Genomic DNA, 13678 nt, shown 5'->3' on the forward strand with positions numbered 1-13678 from the left:
CATGCCCCTGTCAGACACTGATCACACTGCACTGGCGTTATCAGATTGAGCTCCTCCCTTGCATCATCAAGCATGGCAATAATAAATGTGTGTGACTGAAGGAATGCATGAGCTTTACATTATGGAGAAAAAGTTGGGAGACATAAATATATAGCTAACAAATCAGGGGAGCTAAACTGATTCTGACACAGTCTTGCCCTGAGTAGCTGTCAGACCAAAGGGGAGAAAGACACAAGTATTGGAAATCCCAGTCCCAGACAACAACATGGCTGTGACAGAGGGAGGCATGTTCAGCCGTGCCCATAAAAAGGAACAGATGCCTGGGGGATCTGGAAAAACCTAGAGAGAAGAGGATGTTGGAGCCCAGCTTTGAAGCATGAATAGTAGTTCTCCTGGCATATGGTTGGGAAGGATATTCCAGAAGCATGAAGTACACTGTATCTGATTTTAAAGAGCTGAGTGACCCCTGAGAATTAATCTCCAGTGTCTTTAAGCATTAGTTAGGGCTGGCTATTCTGTAGTAATGTTAAAAGGTAAACTAAGGCATATTAAAATTTTTAAGAGCTTGAGCAAAAAGTGATTTGAATTGGGCAGCACCAAACCAGAGGTAGTTAGAAGTACTCCACTGGCAGGAGCTAGGGGGTAAGACTTTTACAGAGAAGACAGAAGCAAAGCAAGGAAATTATTTGATTGCTGGTAGTTTAAGCAGTTGCCTTATTTGTAGTTCCCCTTATTTGGGAAAGCTTGTTGGCTGTTTGTGATTGGTTGTCCTTAGGTTTTGATTTCTTAACGTCGAGGCATTTGACAGGCTTAGGTTTTGGTTTGCTTATGAAGGCTGCTAAGGCGTTAGAATCATCTCAGTCTAATGACCTCCTTGTTTAATTAATTTAACAGTAATAACATTATATGGTATTTATTATTTTAAAACTAGATTCTGGGACTTCCCTGGCGGACCAGTGGTTAAGACTTCGCCTTCCAGTGCAGGGGGTGCAGGTTCGATCCCTTGTCGGGGAGCTAAGATCCCACATGCCTCGCAGCCAAAAAGCCAAAACATAAAACAGAAGCAATATCATAACAAATTCAATAAAGACTCTAAAAATGGTCCACATCAAAAAAATCTTTAAAAAAACCCAAACTGTAGATTCTAAAGTGCTTTTCACTGACACTGACGCTGTAGCTTTCTTCCTTAAGTCAGCAAACATTGAAATACCCAAATAAGTATTTCACAACCTTCCGCTACTTTACAACATAGAAAGGACTGAAGGAAAGTGGCTGACCCAAGGCCACAGAGCAAGTCCAAGACCAGATTGAGAGGAGAACCCAGGAGTTCTGAATTATCCTTCAGAGTTTAACCCCAAACACTTTCCCTCTGCTACTATCTGATGTGTCTTTAGCAGGGGCAGAGTCTTCCCATCCCAGTCAGGGAAAGTGCCCCTGGGAGAAAACATCTGAATTTCATTTTTCAGGATGATTATCAGTAGTTTGCTAGATGAAAGGCAACCTTACTTTCCCTCTCCCAGGGCTGTCTCCGGGGGAGAACACTGCACCACTCTGACTTCTCCACCTCAGTTAAAACTCAGTTAAAACCTACTTTGGTAAACATACAATAAGTGCTCAATAAACATTTACTGTTATTATTACCATATCTCAGATTGTCAAAGTGAGGCAATGTTACGTAGATCAAACAACTTAAACCCTCAGAGACTTCTCATCTCCTAACAGGAGGGGCTTCCCCTGCTTTGCTGTTTCACTTCCCCATCTTTGCTTTGCGCCCTCCTGCTGTGTTTCCATTTTCTACACGTCTTAGCTGAATAGGTTCCATCCTCCTATACCTGGAATTCTTTCCTAGTTTATGTCTTTGCTCCTTCATTGTTTCCGTACACCTTTTCCGTAGCTCCCGTATTCCAGTTCTCACAGACTTTGCTCTGAGAATTTTCTGCTGTACGGCACCAACACCTACTCGAAATATGGCGCCTCCCAGTCTGTCCCACTTTTCGCTAAACGGGCGCGGCCATGTTAACCCCCTGGCTAAGGGAGACTAACAACCGGGGAAGTCTCGCGATAAAGGCAAGTCAGGGGCCGTGCCACCTTCCGCGATAGCGCAGAGGGTTCAGTGTCCCCGGCGTTGTAAGGGGCGGATTGTATCTTTCAGCTAAGGGCCAGGGAGGAGAGGCGGGAAGGTGAGGAGTCCGGTTCTCAGGAAAGGTTTCAGTCACTGACTGCGGTGTTGGGAGTAAGGGCGTCATGTTTGACCAGCGACTGAGCGTTTGTAGCGGTCCGTGTATTCCGGTCCTGTCGTGGTTAGTCATTAAGGTGGCTTGCCTAAGATAGTGATTGCCGCCCAGTGGTGCTGCTGGTAGTGGACTCTGAGGAGGGTGAGAGGCTTACTGTGGGGTTTGTGGGGCTAGTGATTGGCCCTGCCTGTGTGAGTGATTCTTTCAGGGTCATGGGTTGAAGTGATAGAAGTCAATGGTTGGGGCCCTGAAGGGGGGTATCCCTTCCTTAGTGTTATTTAGGGTCAGTGAGTGGAGGGTGTAGCGCACCTGCGGGGCGCCTCTGTGATAGCTTAGGGAGCAGGCGGCTCGTGGTCATGTCCTGATCCTTTCAGAACTGCAAATTAATAGATTGATGTTATCACGGTGTAATTCTTCGTGGTCTCTCTGAATATTTGAAAGGAGCAGTCTCTAAAGGGTAGTCTTTTATATAGTTGATCATAGGATTTCATAGGCTCATGGTTGTGGGAATCACAGAGCAGGCTCAGACTCTCAAAGCTATCTTCTTTTTCCCCTCCCTGCTCATCCCACCTCTGTCTGTACAGATATCTGCTGCTTCTGAAGAGCAACAGAAAATGAGCAAGTCTCAGGTAAGTGAGCTATTTATACCCCATTTTGTTTTCCACTGTATTTGAGGCAGTTTAAAAGAATTAATTCAATTAACTGAAAAAATGGAAATAGAGATTGGGGAAAATAAAATAGAAGATATGACCGAGGAAACTTGGAACATAGACATACAAGTTGTAGGATCTTTCAGAGTTAAAGTTGAGCATATCATCTGCAATTATATGATTTACATTGTACATTAAATTTGATAATTTCTTGAAGATAGTAAAGATTTTTTTTTGCATTTAGGTTTGAAGTTATTTTCCTGATGGGGCTTCATGCATATGATGTAGTAGTCAGTGTCCTTAACATTTACCAACACATGATAAATTCCATAGCAGTTTTCTCCCTGGCTGTTTCTTAAACCATTTCTCCCAATAAGTATAGGGCATAATAACAAGGCAGAATTCAATTTCTAGGCAGTAAAATCACAGGGCCAAGTACACAGCTGTCAAACAGTCTGGCTTGATCCATGAATAAAATCTGTAATTTTGGAAGCAGCATTTCTGGGAGTTTGTAAAACTAGTCGTCCAGGGGATTCATGTCATTAAAGGTAATACTAATTTTAATTTTATTAAATTTAAAATAAGTTTAATTTGCAGTTTTTGACCAATAAATAATCAGATATTTTTCCTTTAAAATACAATAGATTGAGAACCTCGAAGTGTATATCAAGTGAACATGCTTGGTGGATAGTGGAGATCAAGTGAATTTGCTAATTTCTGTTGGTTTATCACTCAGCTACTAGCCAGCATCTTAGTGGTTGTGATTGTCATACAGTTTTAAATGTTTTTATTTGAAGGTACATATTGTTTGATTTTTACCTATAATGTTCCATTGGTTTATTCCCACTGTGTCGCATATAGCTTCAGCATAGTAGTGTTCAAAGTGGGGAGCATGCATTCCTTAGGAGATGTGCAAGATGATCCCCTGGGAAATGGAGAGAAAAGATGAGAAATTCTACTTATATATCTTTTTATGACCATAATATCTCAGTATTGAGTTGCTTATATATAACTTATGGGTTTTTTTTAAAGGTGTATATTATTGATGTGTGTGCTTTTTTTAACTGAAACATGTCTCACCAAGATTCGCCTCTCGGGCTTCCCTGGTGGCGCAGTGGTTGAGAGTCCGCCTGCCGATGCAGGGGACACGGGTTCGTGCCCCGGTCTGGGAGGATCCCACATGCCGCGGAGCGGCTGGGCCCGTGAGCCATGGCCGCTGAGCCTGCGCGTCCGGAGCCTGTCCTCCGCAACGGGAGAGGCCACAACAGTGAGAGGCCCGCGTAACGCATAAAAAAAAAAAAAAAAGATTCGCCTCTTTAGAACAAAATATGCTCCTGTCAACCAGGAGATTCCAAAAATTTTAGGAGCTCTGTCAAAAAATCAGAGTCAAAGATCAAATATTAGAACAAAAGATGCTCCTGGTACCTTTATTGCTTAGGAAATTACAAAAATTTTAGGAGCTATGACCAAGAGCCAGGGAGAAGACTAAAATATATATTTCTTATCATATCAAAATATCATGGTTTCTGATTTTAAAAGTTTGGGGATTACTGGGTTTTTTTTTCTTCTTTTTTTCATTGAAGTATAGTTGCTGTACAGTACTGTATAAGTTATAGGTTTACAATATAGTGATACACAATTTTTAAAGGTTATACTCCATTTATAATAAAATATTTGCTATATTCCCTATGTTGTACAATACATCCTTGTAGCTTATTTTATACCTAATAGTTTGTACCTCTTAGTCCCCTACCCCTATATTTCCCTTCCCCTCTTCCCACTGGTAACCACTAATTTGTTCTCTATATCTGTGAGGACTACTGGGCTTTGTACCTATAATTCTGTACCCAATTTCAATGTGTGGGTTTTTCCATACCACCAAGAAGTCTTCCAACACCAGCTGGGTGTTCTACAATTTAACTTAATTTTGACACTACCTACTTGGAGAAAGCATCAGATCCTATAGGTTATGGGCTTAGTTCCACAAGGCTGCCCTTCACCTCGGATGCTAGTTGCAAGTCCAGATTGTTATCTGTGCTTCTGACCCACTGGCTGTAAATCAGAGGTTCCCACCACCCCCTCCTTTGTTTTGATTTATTTGCTACAGGGGCTCACAGGACCCAGGAAACCAGTTTACTCATTAGATTACCAGTTTGTTATTAAAGGATATTAAAGGATATGAATCTGCGGCGAGCCGCTTCTGACCAGCAGAATGACGAATCACCACACGCTAGATTCTTCTCGCATCACACTTTATTGGAGTACAGCTTGGTTTCGGGCGGATGGAAGGAAGACCCCGTACGCTCGAGCCTGTCTGCTTATATAAGGGCTTAAGGACTCGTGTAAGTCCCTGATTCGTCCGTATGGTTATCGCATTTCGCAAGCCGGACTTTGGATAGGCCACTGCTTCAAAACCTGATTAGCATATTAGGTGCATACGCCCTAGCGGCATACTTAGTGCATGCGTAATGGCTATCCGGCCGCGCCCTACATCTCCCCCTTTTTTCTTTTCGACCATTGCAGCGGACATTGACCTGTACCAGTGCTCATACCAGGGTATGTACACGGTGTACCGGTAGTTTCCGCTTGCATTCACAGACACCCTCCTGCGTGCAATGCTCGCAATCGAACTGCAGGGTGCAAGGGCTGTCTTCACGTGGCATGGGCTCCTCATGGAGGTGCAATGGTAACGAGACCTCTCCGTGCAGAGGCAGCCCCTAGGGCCGATCCCCTATAGAGGTGCAATGGCGGCAAGGCCCCTCTGTGCAAGGGCGATCATATGTTTTTTAGGGTGGAGAGCCAGGCTGCGGGGGACTCGCCTTCACTGATGGCCACAAGCGCCTGAGTGAGCATTATCCTATCTCGCCGGGTTCGAATGCGAATACGACAGACCAACCAGAGACACAACACTATCCCAAACAAACAGCAGGCTGCGAACAGTCCCACACCCACCCATTCCTTAAAAAAGGAAAATGCTCTAGCTAGCCATGCGGTAAATTCTCCAAGAGTCACTGGATCCACTCTGGTTGCATTCAGCTGCAGGATATTCAACTTCTGCTTAAATATCATCTTCTCCGCCTCGCGGGACCAATTTCCCTTTAGGAATTCTCCAATCTGCTTGCTCTTATTCAGAGCATCCAATCTGTGCTTAGTGGCCTAGCACAAGCCGTATTCATCTCACAGCTAGTGGAATACAATACTGGGAGAATGGTACTTTGAGAATGAACGGGGATGGGGACTGGCCAGGTTCGGCTAATTCCCCAAAACGTCTTGATCTCCGCCTTGAGCAGGGGGAAGCTCATCAACAGTATCCAGCCCAGTGTCACTCCTTGAGCGCTCCACATCGTTCTTGGGATTATCTTCCACGACTCTTGTTAACCTTGTCGGGACCCAAATCGGATCTTGATCCTGAGACCAGACTTCTCTGGGTATGAATGTACACTTTGGCGGTTCCCGAACCGCAGTGCCGGGGGGGGCGCTAGCAATAAAAGCGGAAGTCTGAGTACATGTTAAAGCTTTTGATTTAGCAGAAGCACAAAATGGCGGACGAGCACCCGCAGAGGCACAAAATGGCGGACGAGCACATGGGGAACTGCCATATCGTCCTCTTTCATATTCGGCAGCTGCTTCTTCCAGATCCGCCTCCTCCTTGGGATTCAACTCATCTTGAGACAAATAAAGCGCTTTAAATTCATCTAAAAGTGGATACAATCCTGGCGTTGCATCCGATTTTTCTATTTGTTTTTCTCTCCTTTTCCTAGGATTCTTAGGCCTATCTACCGTAGTCCCTATATTTTCACTTTCTGACGCACTATCTTGATGTATGCTAAGAGCTTTACGGCCCATCTGTACAATATCTTCGCATTTCCCTTCTCTTAAGCACGAATGTATCATTCTCCATAACGGAAACGTGCCTCGAGAGAGCTCCCCCATTTTGTGACGATCAGCCAAGTCCTTCCCCAGTTTTTCCCAAGATGGAACAGTCAGGCTTCCAGACACCGCAAACCATGGGGCGGCACCATCAATATCCTGCAACAGTTTACTAATAGTTTTATGTGAAATCTTAAGTCCTCGATCGTTCAGAAGGGCTTGGATGGGCTCATGGAATCCAACGGTTGGTTCCGCGGATGAACTATTCCCCATAGTTCACTCTCATATATGAACAACTTGCTAAAGCGGGAAGATCTCTGACCTATCTAATGGCCAGGGGAGACACACTCGGTCGGGCTGATGGCACCGTAGCCACACGCAGACAAAAAGTGCGACAGCTACGAAGAGAACGAAAGCGAAAATAAAAATCTCGGGCTCTATTGCAGCAAAAACATACCTAAACTGGACTACTTAACGGCGGTTCACTCCGTGTGTCGAGTTCTGAATCGGTCCTCCATGCGGGGCGCGCAGGTTCCCGGGTTTCGGCACCACTTGCGGCGAGCCGCTTCTGACCAGCAGAATGACGAATCACCACACGCTAGATTCTTCTCACATCACACTTTATTGGAGTACAGCTTGGTTTCGGGCGGATGGAAGGAAGACCCCGTACGCTCGAGCCTGTCTGCTTATATAAGGGCTTAAGGACTCGTGTAAGTCCCTGATTCGTCCGTATGGTTATCGCATTTCGCAAGCCGGACTTTGGATAGGCCACTGCTTCAAAACCTGATTAGCATATTAGGTGCATACGCCCTAGCGGCATACTTAGTGCATGCGTAATGGCTATCCGGCCGCGCCCTACATGAATCAAGAGCCAGATGAAGAGATACATAGGTCCTGAACAAAGGAGCTTGGGGACCAGCATGTGACACATGGAAGCACTGTGGTCCACCACCCTGGAGGTTTTCTGAACCCTTTCCTCTTGGGTCGTTATGGAGACTTCATTATGTAGGTGTGATTGATTATCATTGGCCATTGGTGATTTGTTCAACCTCTAGCCCTGCTCCGCTCCCTAGAAATCAGGGAGTGGGGCTAAAAAAAAAAAGCACCCTCTATTCACAGTTGGCTTCCCTGGCAACTAGCCCCCATACTTAGGTGCTTTCCAAAGATGCCTCATTAACATAACAAAAGATACGTTTATCCCACTCCTCACAGAAAATTCAAGGGTTTTTAGGAGCTCTGTGCCAGGAACAGGATAAGGACCAAATATACTTTATTATAAACCACAGTGTCACAGTACCATTGGTACTAGTGCATCTCCTCATTTCCTTTATTCAGCCACCAATTCCCATAGTCATAGTCCAGATTTATAATTACCAGTAGCTCCAAGCATTTCACTCTCTGGCCCTTCCTTCCTTCCTTCTTTCTTTCTTTTCTTTCTTTCATTTTTTGGCTGCGTTGGCCTTCGTTGCTGTGTGCGGGCTTTCTCCAGTTGTGGTGAGCGGGGGCTCCTCTTCCTTGCGGTGCGTGGGCTTCTCATTGTCGTTGGCCATTATTTCTATTTCTAGCTCATTATCTAGTACCTTGACTCCAGCAATTCTTCAGTTCTGTACAGACCTCTGATCAACTGACCATCCATTTTTTCACTGTTTATTACATTCCTCTCCCCACTTCTTAATTCTCTCTTTTCTCAGCTTGAATTCCATGCTTCTCAGTTTTTGTTAGGAGCAACTGTCACCCCACGGAAGTCCAGTTGCCTACCCATTATTGCCATGTACATGTCAATTATAATAGATACCTTGAGCTTAATGGGGCAAGTAGATTTTCTTGTAAAAAATATATAACATAAAGTTTGCCATTTTAACCATTTTTATGTGTACAATCAGTTGTATTAATTATATTCACAATTTGTGCATCTATCACCACTATTTCCAGAACCTTTTTATCACCCCAAACAGAAACTCTATGCCTAATGAGCGATAACTCCCATTCTTCCCTTCCTCCCACAGCCCCTGGTAGCTTAAAACTACTTTCTGACTCTGTAAATTTGCCTATTCAAGGTATTTCATGCAAGTGGAATCATACAGTATTTGTCCTTGTGTGTCTAACTTATTTCACTTAGCATGTTTTCAAGGTTTATCTGTGCTGTAGCATGTATCAGAACTTCATTCCTTTTTATGGCTGAATAATATTCCACTCTATGGATATACCACATTTTGTTTATCCATTCATCTGCTGATGGACACTTGGGTTGTTTGTACCTTTTGGCTTTATTGTAAATAAAGCTGCTATGAACATTTGTATACAAGTACCGGTTTGAGTCCTGTTTTCAAATCTTTTAGGTATATACCTAAGAGTGGAATTTCTGGGTCATGTGGTAATTCTATGTTTAACTTTTGTAGGAACTGCACAGCAATTTATGAGGATTCCAGTTTCTTCACATCATTGCTAACACTTGTATTTTCTATTTTGTTGTTGATAACCATCCTACTGGGGTAAAGTGGTATCTCATTATGGTTTTGATTTGTTTCTCCAGTGACTAATGAGGTTGAGCATCTTTTCATGTGCTTATTGTCAGTTTGCATATCTTCTTTGCAGAAATGTGTATTCATGTTCTTTGCCCACTTTTTCACTGAATCATTTGTCTTTTTATTGTCGAACAAGTAGAATTCTTGATTCCACCTCTCCCTCCACCAAGACCAGATCTTTCTTGTCTCCTGGACTTCAGTGGGATGCAGTTGCTTACACCAAAAACCAAGGAGTTTTAGTTGATTCCTCTCCTTTCCTCATACACTGTCTTTCAGAAGTATCTCGGTTGGATTTGATTAAGATCAAATTTTAAAAGAGGGTGCTCTTATTGAGGTAGAACTTAACCATGGTTTGAAAAGTAAGGAACAGTGAGTTCATTAGCACTTTATTGTTACTAACTGATCAAAAATTATTTCATTTTTCTCATTATGTCTAGATATGCATTTTAAAAATTGAGTAGATTAAATATTACTTACATTTTTTATTTTAATTTTAACTTTAAAAAACAATGGTTTCTGCTTTATTTAATTTTGTAAAGTGTTTTAATGGAAAAATTCAAACATATATAAAAATATAGAGAACAGTATAATAAACCCCCTGTACTTCCTCATATATTTTCAACAATTAATATTTTACCAATCTGACATCTTTCCTCTTTCTCTCCTTTTATTTATTTGTTCTCTAGAGTTGCACATTTTAAAGCAAATCTCATACATGGCATTTCGCCAGTATATACTTGCTTTGCAGATTACTGTTGTTGTTATCTTCGTTTTCTGACAAGTGATACTGGTTTTCCCTTTAGTGGTTTCCTTTTAAAATACATTTATTTAAGTAAAGAAGTTGTTGAGTTAAAACTATTAAGTCAATAATAGCGCAGGTGACATGCAGATATGGTAAAACTTCTGAAGGCTGTATGTGAAAAAATGATGTTTGAGAGCATTATACTGAAGTGCTCACAGGTCCTTGAATTTACCATGTTCTTCATGTTCACATGCCTTTTTCCTACTCCACTCTTCATCTGGAATGATCTTTCTCCCTCCTCCACAGGTTACGAGAGAATACACTGTTCATTTTTTATGTTTCAAAAACTTTCTATTTTATCTTTACATTTAAAATTTTTTATTTTTACATTTTTCATTATTCATTTTGTATAATTTTACAAAGCCCAAAATAGAATCACTCTTTCTTTCCTATTTCTGTCATAACCTATTTAACATCTTATAGCATTTATATACTTACTTGTTTGCCTCCATCTACTAGTCTGTAAACCTGCTGTATTTTATTCATATTCGTATCCTGAGCACCAAATAGTGCTGGTCACATAGGTGCTTAATACATGCTTGATGGAAAGAGAATGGATGATTCTCAATGGCAAAGTTTTTCTAATAGGAGTTTGACTTCTCCCACATAGTAGAACCCAAAATTGGCCTCATGGTAAACATTTTCTTTAACTTTTTGTGATGAACCCTGCATGATGAAAACAGCAATTATTTCTCATACATCTCGTATACATCACTCAGTGTTTTCACTTTAGATTTAATAGGAATGTTCTGTTACAGGGATTTGTTTCATTCAAAGATGTGACTGTGGACTTTACTCAGGAGGAGTGGCAGCAGCTGGACTCTGCTCAAAGAAACCTGTACAAGGATGTGATGCTGGAGAACTATAGCAACCTTGTTTCAGTGGGTAAGGACATCTTCCCTCAGAGGGTACTGATGTTAGTTACCTATTGTTGTATAACAATTATTATAGTGGCTTAAAGTAAACATTTTTTTACAAACAATTTCTGTAGGTCAGGAATATGGAACAACTCAGCTGGGTGGTTCTGGATTGTGGTCTCCCATGTGGTTGTAGTCAGATGTTAGCAGGGGCTGAATTCATCTGAAAACTTGACTGGGACTGTAGGATCCATTTCTAAGGTAACTCACTCCCGTGGCTGTTGACAGGAGCCTTAGTTCCTTGCTGTTCATTGGCTGGAGAACTCAATTCCTTGCCATGTGGGCCTGTTCTCATGACCTGGAAACTAATTTCCCCTAGATAGAGTGAGAGCAAGGAGGAAGTCACAGTGCCTTTTATGACCAAGTCTCTGAAATCACACATGATCACTTCTACCTTCTTGTGTTCATTAGAAGTGAGTTACTAGATATACAGATTGCCAGCAAACACACGAAAGGATGCTCAACACCACTAATCATTAGAGAAATGCAAATCAAAACTACAAGGAGGTATCACCTCACACCGGTCAGAATGGCCATCATCAAAAAATCTACAAACAATAAATGCTGGAGACGGTGTGGAGAAAAGGGAACCCTCTGGCACTGCTGGTGGGAATGTAAATTGGTAGAGCCACTATGGAGAACAGTATGGAGGTTCCTTAAAAAACTAAAAATAGAACTATCATATGACCCAGCAATCCCACTACTGGGCATATACCCTGAGAAAACCATAATTCAAAAAGAGTCATGTACCACAATGTTCATTGCAGCACTATTTACAATAGCCAGAACATGGAAGCAACCTAAGTGTCCATCGACAGATGAGTGGATAAAGAAGTTGTGGCACATATATACAATGGAATACTACTCAGCCATAAAAAGAAATGAAACTGCGTTGTTTGTAGTGAGGTGGATGGACCTAGAGTTTGTCATACAGAGTGAAGTAAGTCAGAAAGAGAAAAACAAATACCGTATGCTAACTCATATATGTGGAATCTAAGAACAAAGAAGGCTCTGATGAACCTAGGGGCAAGACAGGAATAAAGACGCATAGAGAATGGACTTGAGGACACGGGGAGGGGGGTGGGTAAGCTGGGAGGAAGTGAGAGAGTAGCACTGACATATATACATTACCAAATGTAAAACAGATAGCTAGTGGGAAGCAACTGCATCACACAGGGAGATCAGCTCGGTGCTTTGTGACCACCTAGAGGGATGGGATAGGGAGGATGGGAGGGAGACGCAAGAGGGTGGGGATATGGGGATATATGTATACATGTAGCTGATTCATTTTGTTATACAGCAGAAACTAACACAACATTGTAAAGCAATTATACTCCAATAAAGATGTTAAAAAAAAATGAGTTACTAAGTCCAGCCCACACTCAAGGGGTGCAGAATAAGCTCTACTTCCTGAAGGGAAGCATGTCAAAGAATTTATGGGGATATATTAAATCCACCATAGTACCCAATCGACTGCCTTTCCTTTATATTTTGCTAAAAGCTACTGGGTCTCTGAATGCTTAGAGAGCTTCATTTCAACCTATAAAGGTCAAAAGAATATTAATTTTGAGTACCAAATACTGTGCTTCTACCTCTCCAGTGAACTTGGATGGAAAGAAAATGGGTACTGCATCCTGCTCATTCTTCAGAGGCTGAAGACAATGGGCTGGGCCGAAGTTCTTGGTTTTTATAAATTAATTGTGATATAATGTATATAATAAAGTGTTCAAATATTAATTACACAGCTGATGCATTTTTTCATATGTATACACCTACCTGACCACTACTCAGATCAAGATACTGAATATTTCCAGCACCCCAGCAGGCTCCCTTGAACTGCCCCCTTACCATTTACCTACCTCCTCAGAGATAACAACTTGGGGTTCTATCACCATAAATTAATTCTGTTCTTGACCTTCATGTAAGTGTAATCACACAGTATGTAAGGTTTTTGTTTTTTTTTTTGTCTAGCATATTTCATTTAACATAATATCTGTGAAATGCATTCATGTTATTGCATGTGACAGTAGTTTGTTGCTCCTTATTGTATTGTATTCTGTTTAATGAGTATACAATAATTCTTCAATTTATCCAGTCTACTGTTGATGGTCATTTGGGTTGTTTCAGATTTTGGCAATTATGAATAAAGTGCTTATTAACATTTTTATACATATCTTCTGGTAGAAATAAGCATATCATTTCTATTGGGTATATACAGAGGAGTGGAATTTCTGGGTCATAGGGCATATGTATATTTAGCTTTAGTAGATACTACCAGTTTTCCAAAGAGATTATACCAATTTATATTAAACTAGCAATGTAGTGGAGTTCCATCAACCTTTAGTAATGTCAGTCTTTTTAAATTTTAGCCATTCTGGTACATATGTAATGGATGTGAGTTCTAGGTTGGTTAGTTTATCCACTAACACCCAAGTCCTATATTATTTCCCATAAACAGGGTATCAGTCTCTGAATTCAGATGTAATCTTCTTGTTTAAGCAAGGAGAACCATGGATGGAGGAGGGAGAAATGTCAAATTGGGCCTAGTCAGGTAAGTTGAGAACCTGGCAAATGGGAGGCAGGGAAGGAAGATTCATATTGATTAGTGATATGTTTGTCTTTTTTTTTTTTAATTTTTTTATTTTTGGCTGTGTTGGGTCTTCGTTTCTGTGCGAGGGCT

At 41.6% G+C, this 13678-nt stretch overlaps 1 protein-coding gene across 1 annotated transcript in view; it reads left to right on the plus strand.

Moving 5' to 3' along the window:
• Window positions 1-2083: 2083 nt before the first annotated feature.
• Window positions 2084-13678, plus strand: part of LOC116754963 (zinc finger protein 883-like) — a 51884-nt gene continuing 40289 nt past the window's right edge. Inside the window, exons 1-4 of the mRNA XM_032633854.1 lie at window positions 2084-2180; window positions 2819-2863; window positions 10840-10966; window positions 13457-13544. Coding sequence (XP_032489745.1) covers window positions 2849-2863; window positions 10840-10966; window positions 13457-13544 — 230 coding nt within the window. The 5' untranslated portion in view covers window positions 2084-2180; window positions 2819-2848. The remainder of the gene's footprint in view (window positions 2181-2818; window positions 2864-10839; window positions 10967-13456; window positions 13545-13678) is intronic.

Source organism: Phocoena sinus, chromosome 6 (genome assembly GCF_008692025.1).
Source record: "Phocoena sinus isolate mPhoSin1 chromosome 6, mPhoSin1.pri, whole genome shotgun sequence".
Classification (NCBI taxonomy): Eukaryota; Metazoa; Chordata; class Mammalia; order Artiodactyla; family Phocoenidae; genus Phocoena; species Phocoena sinus.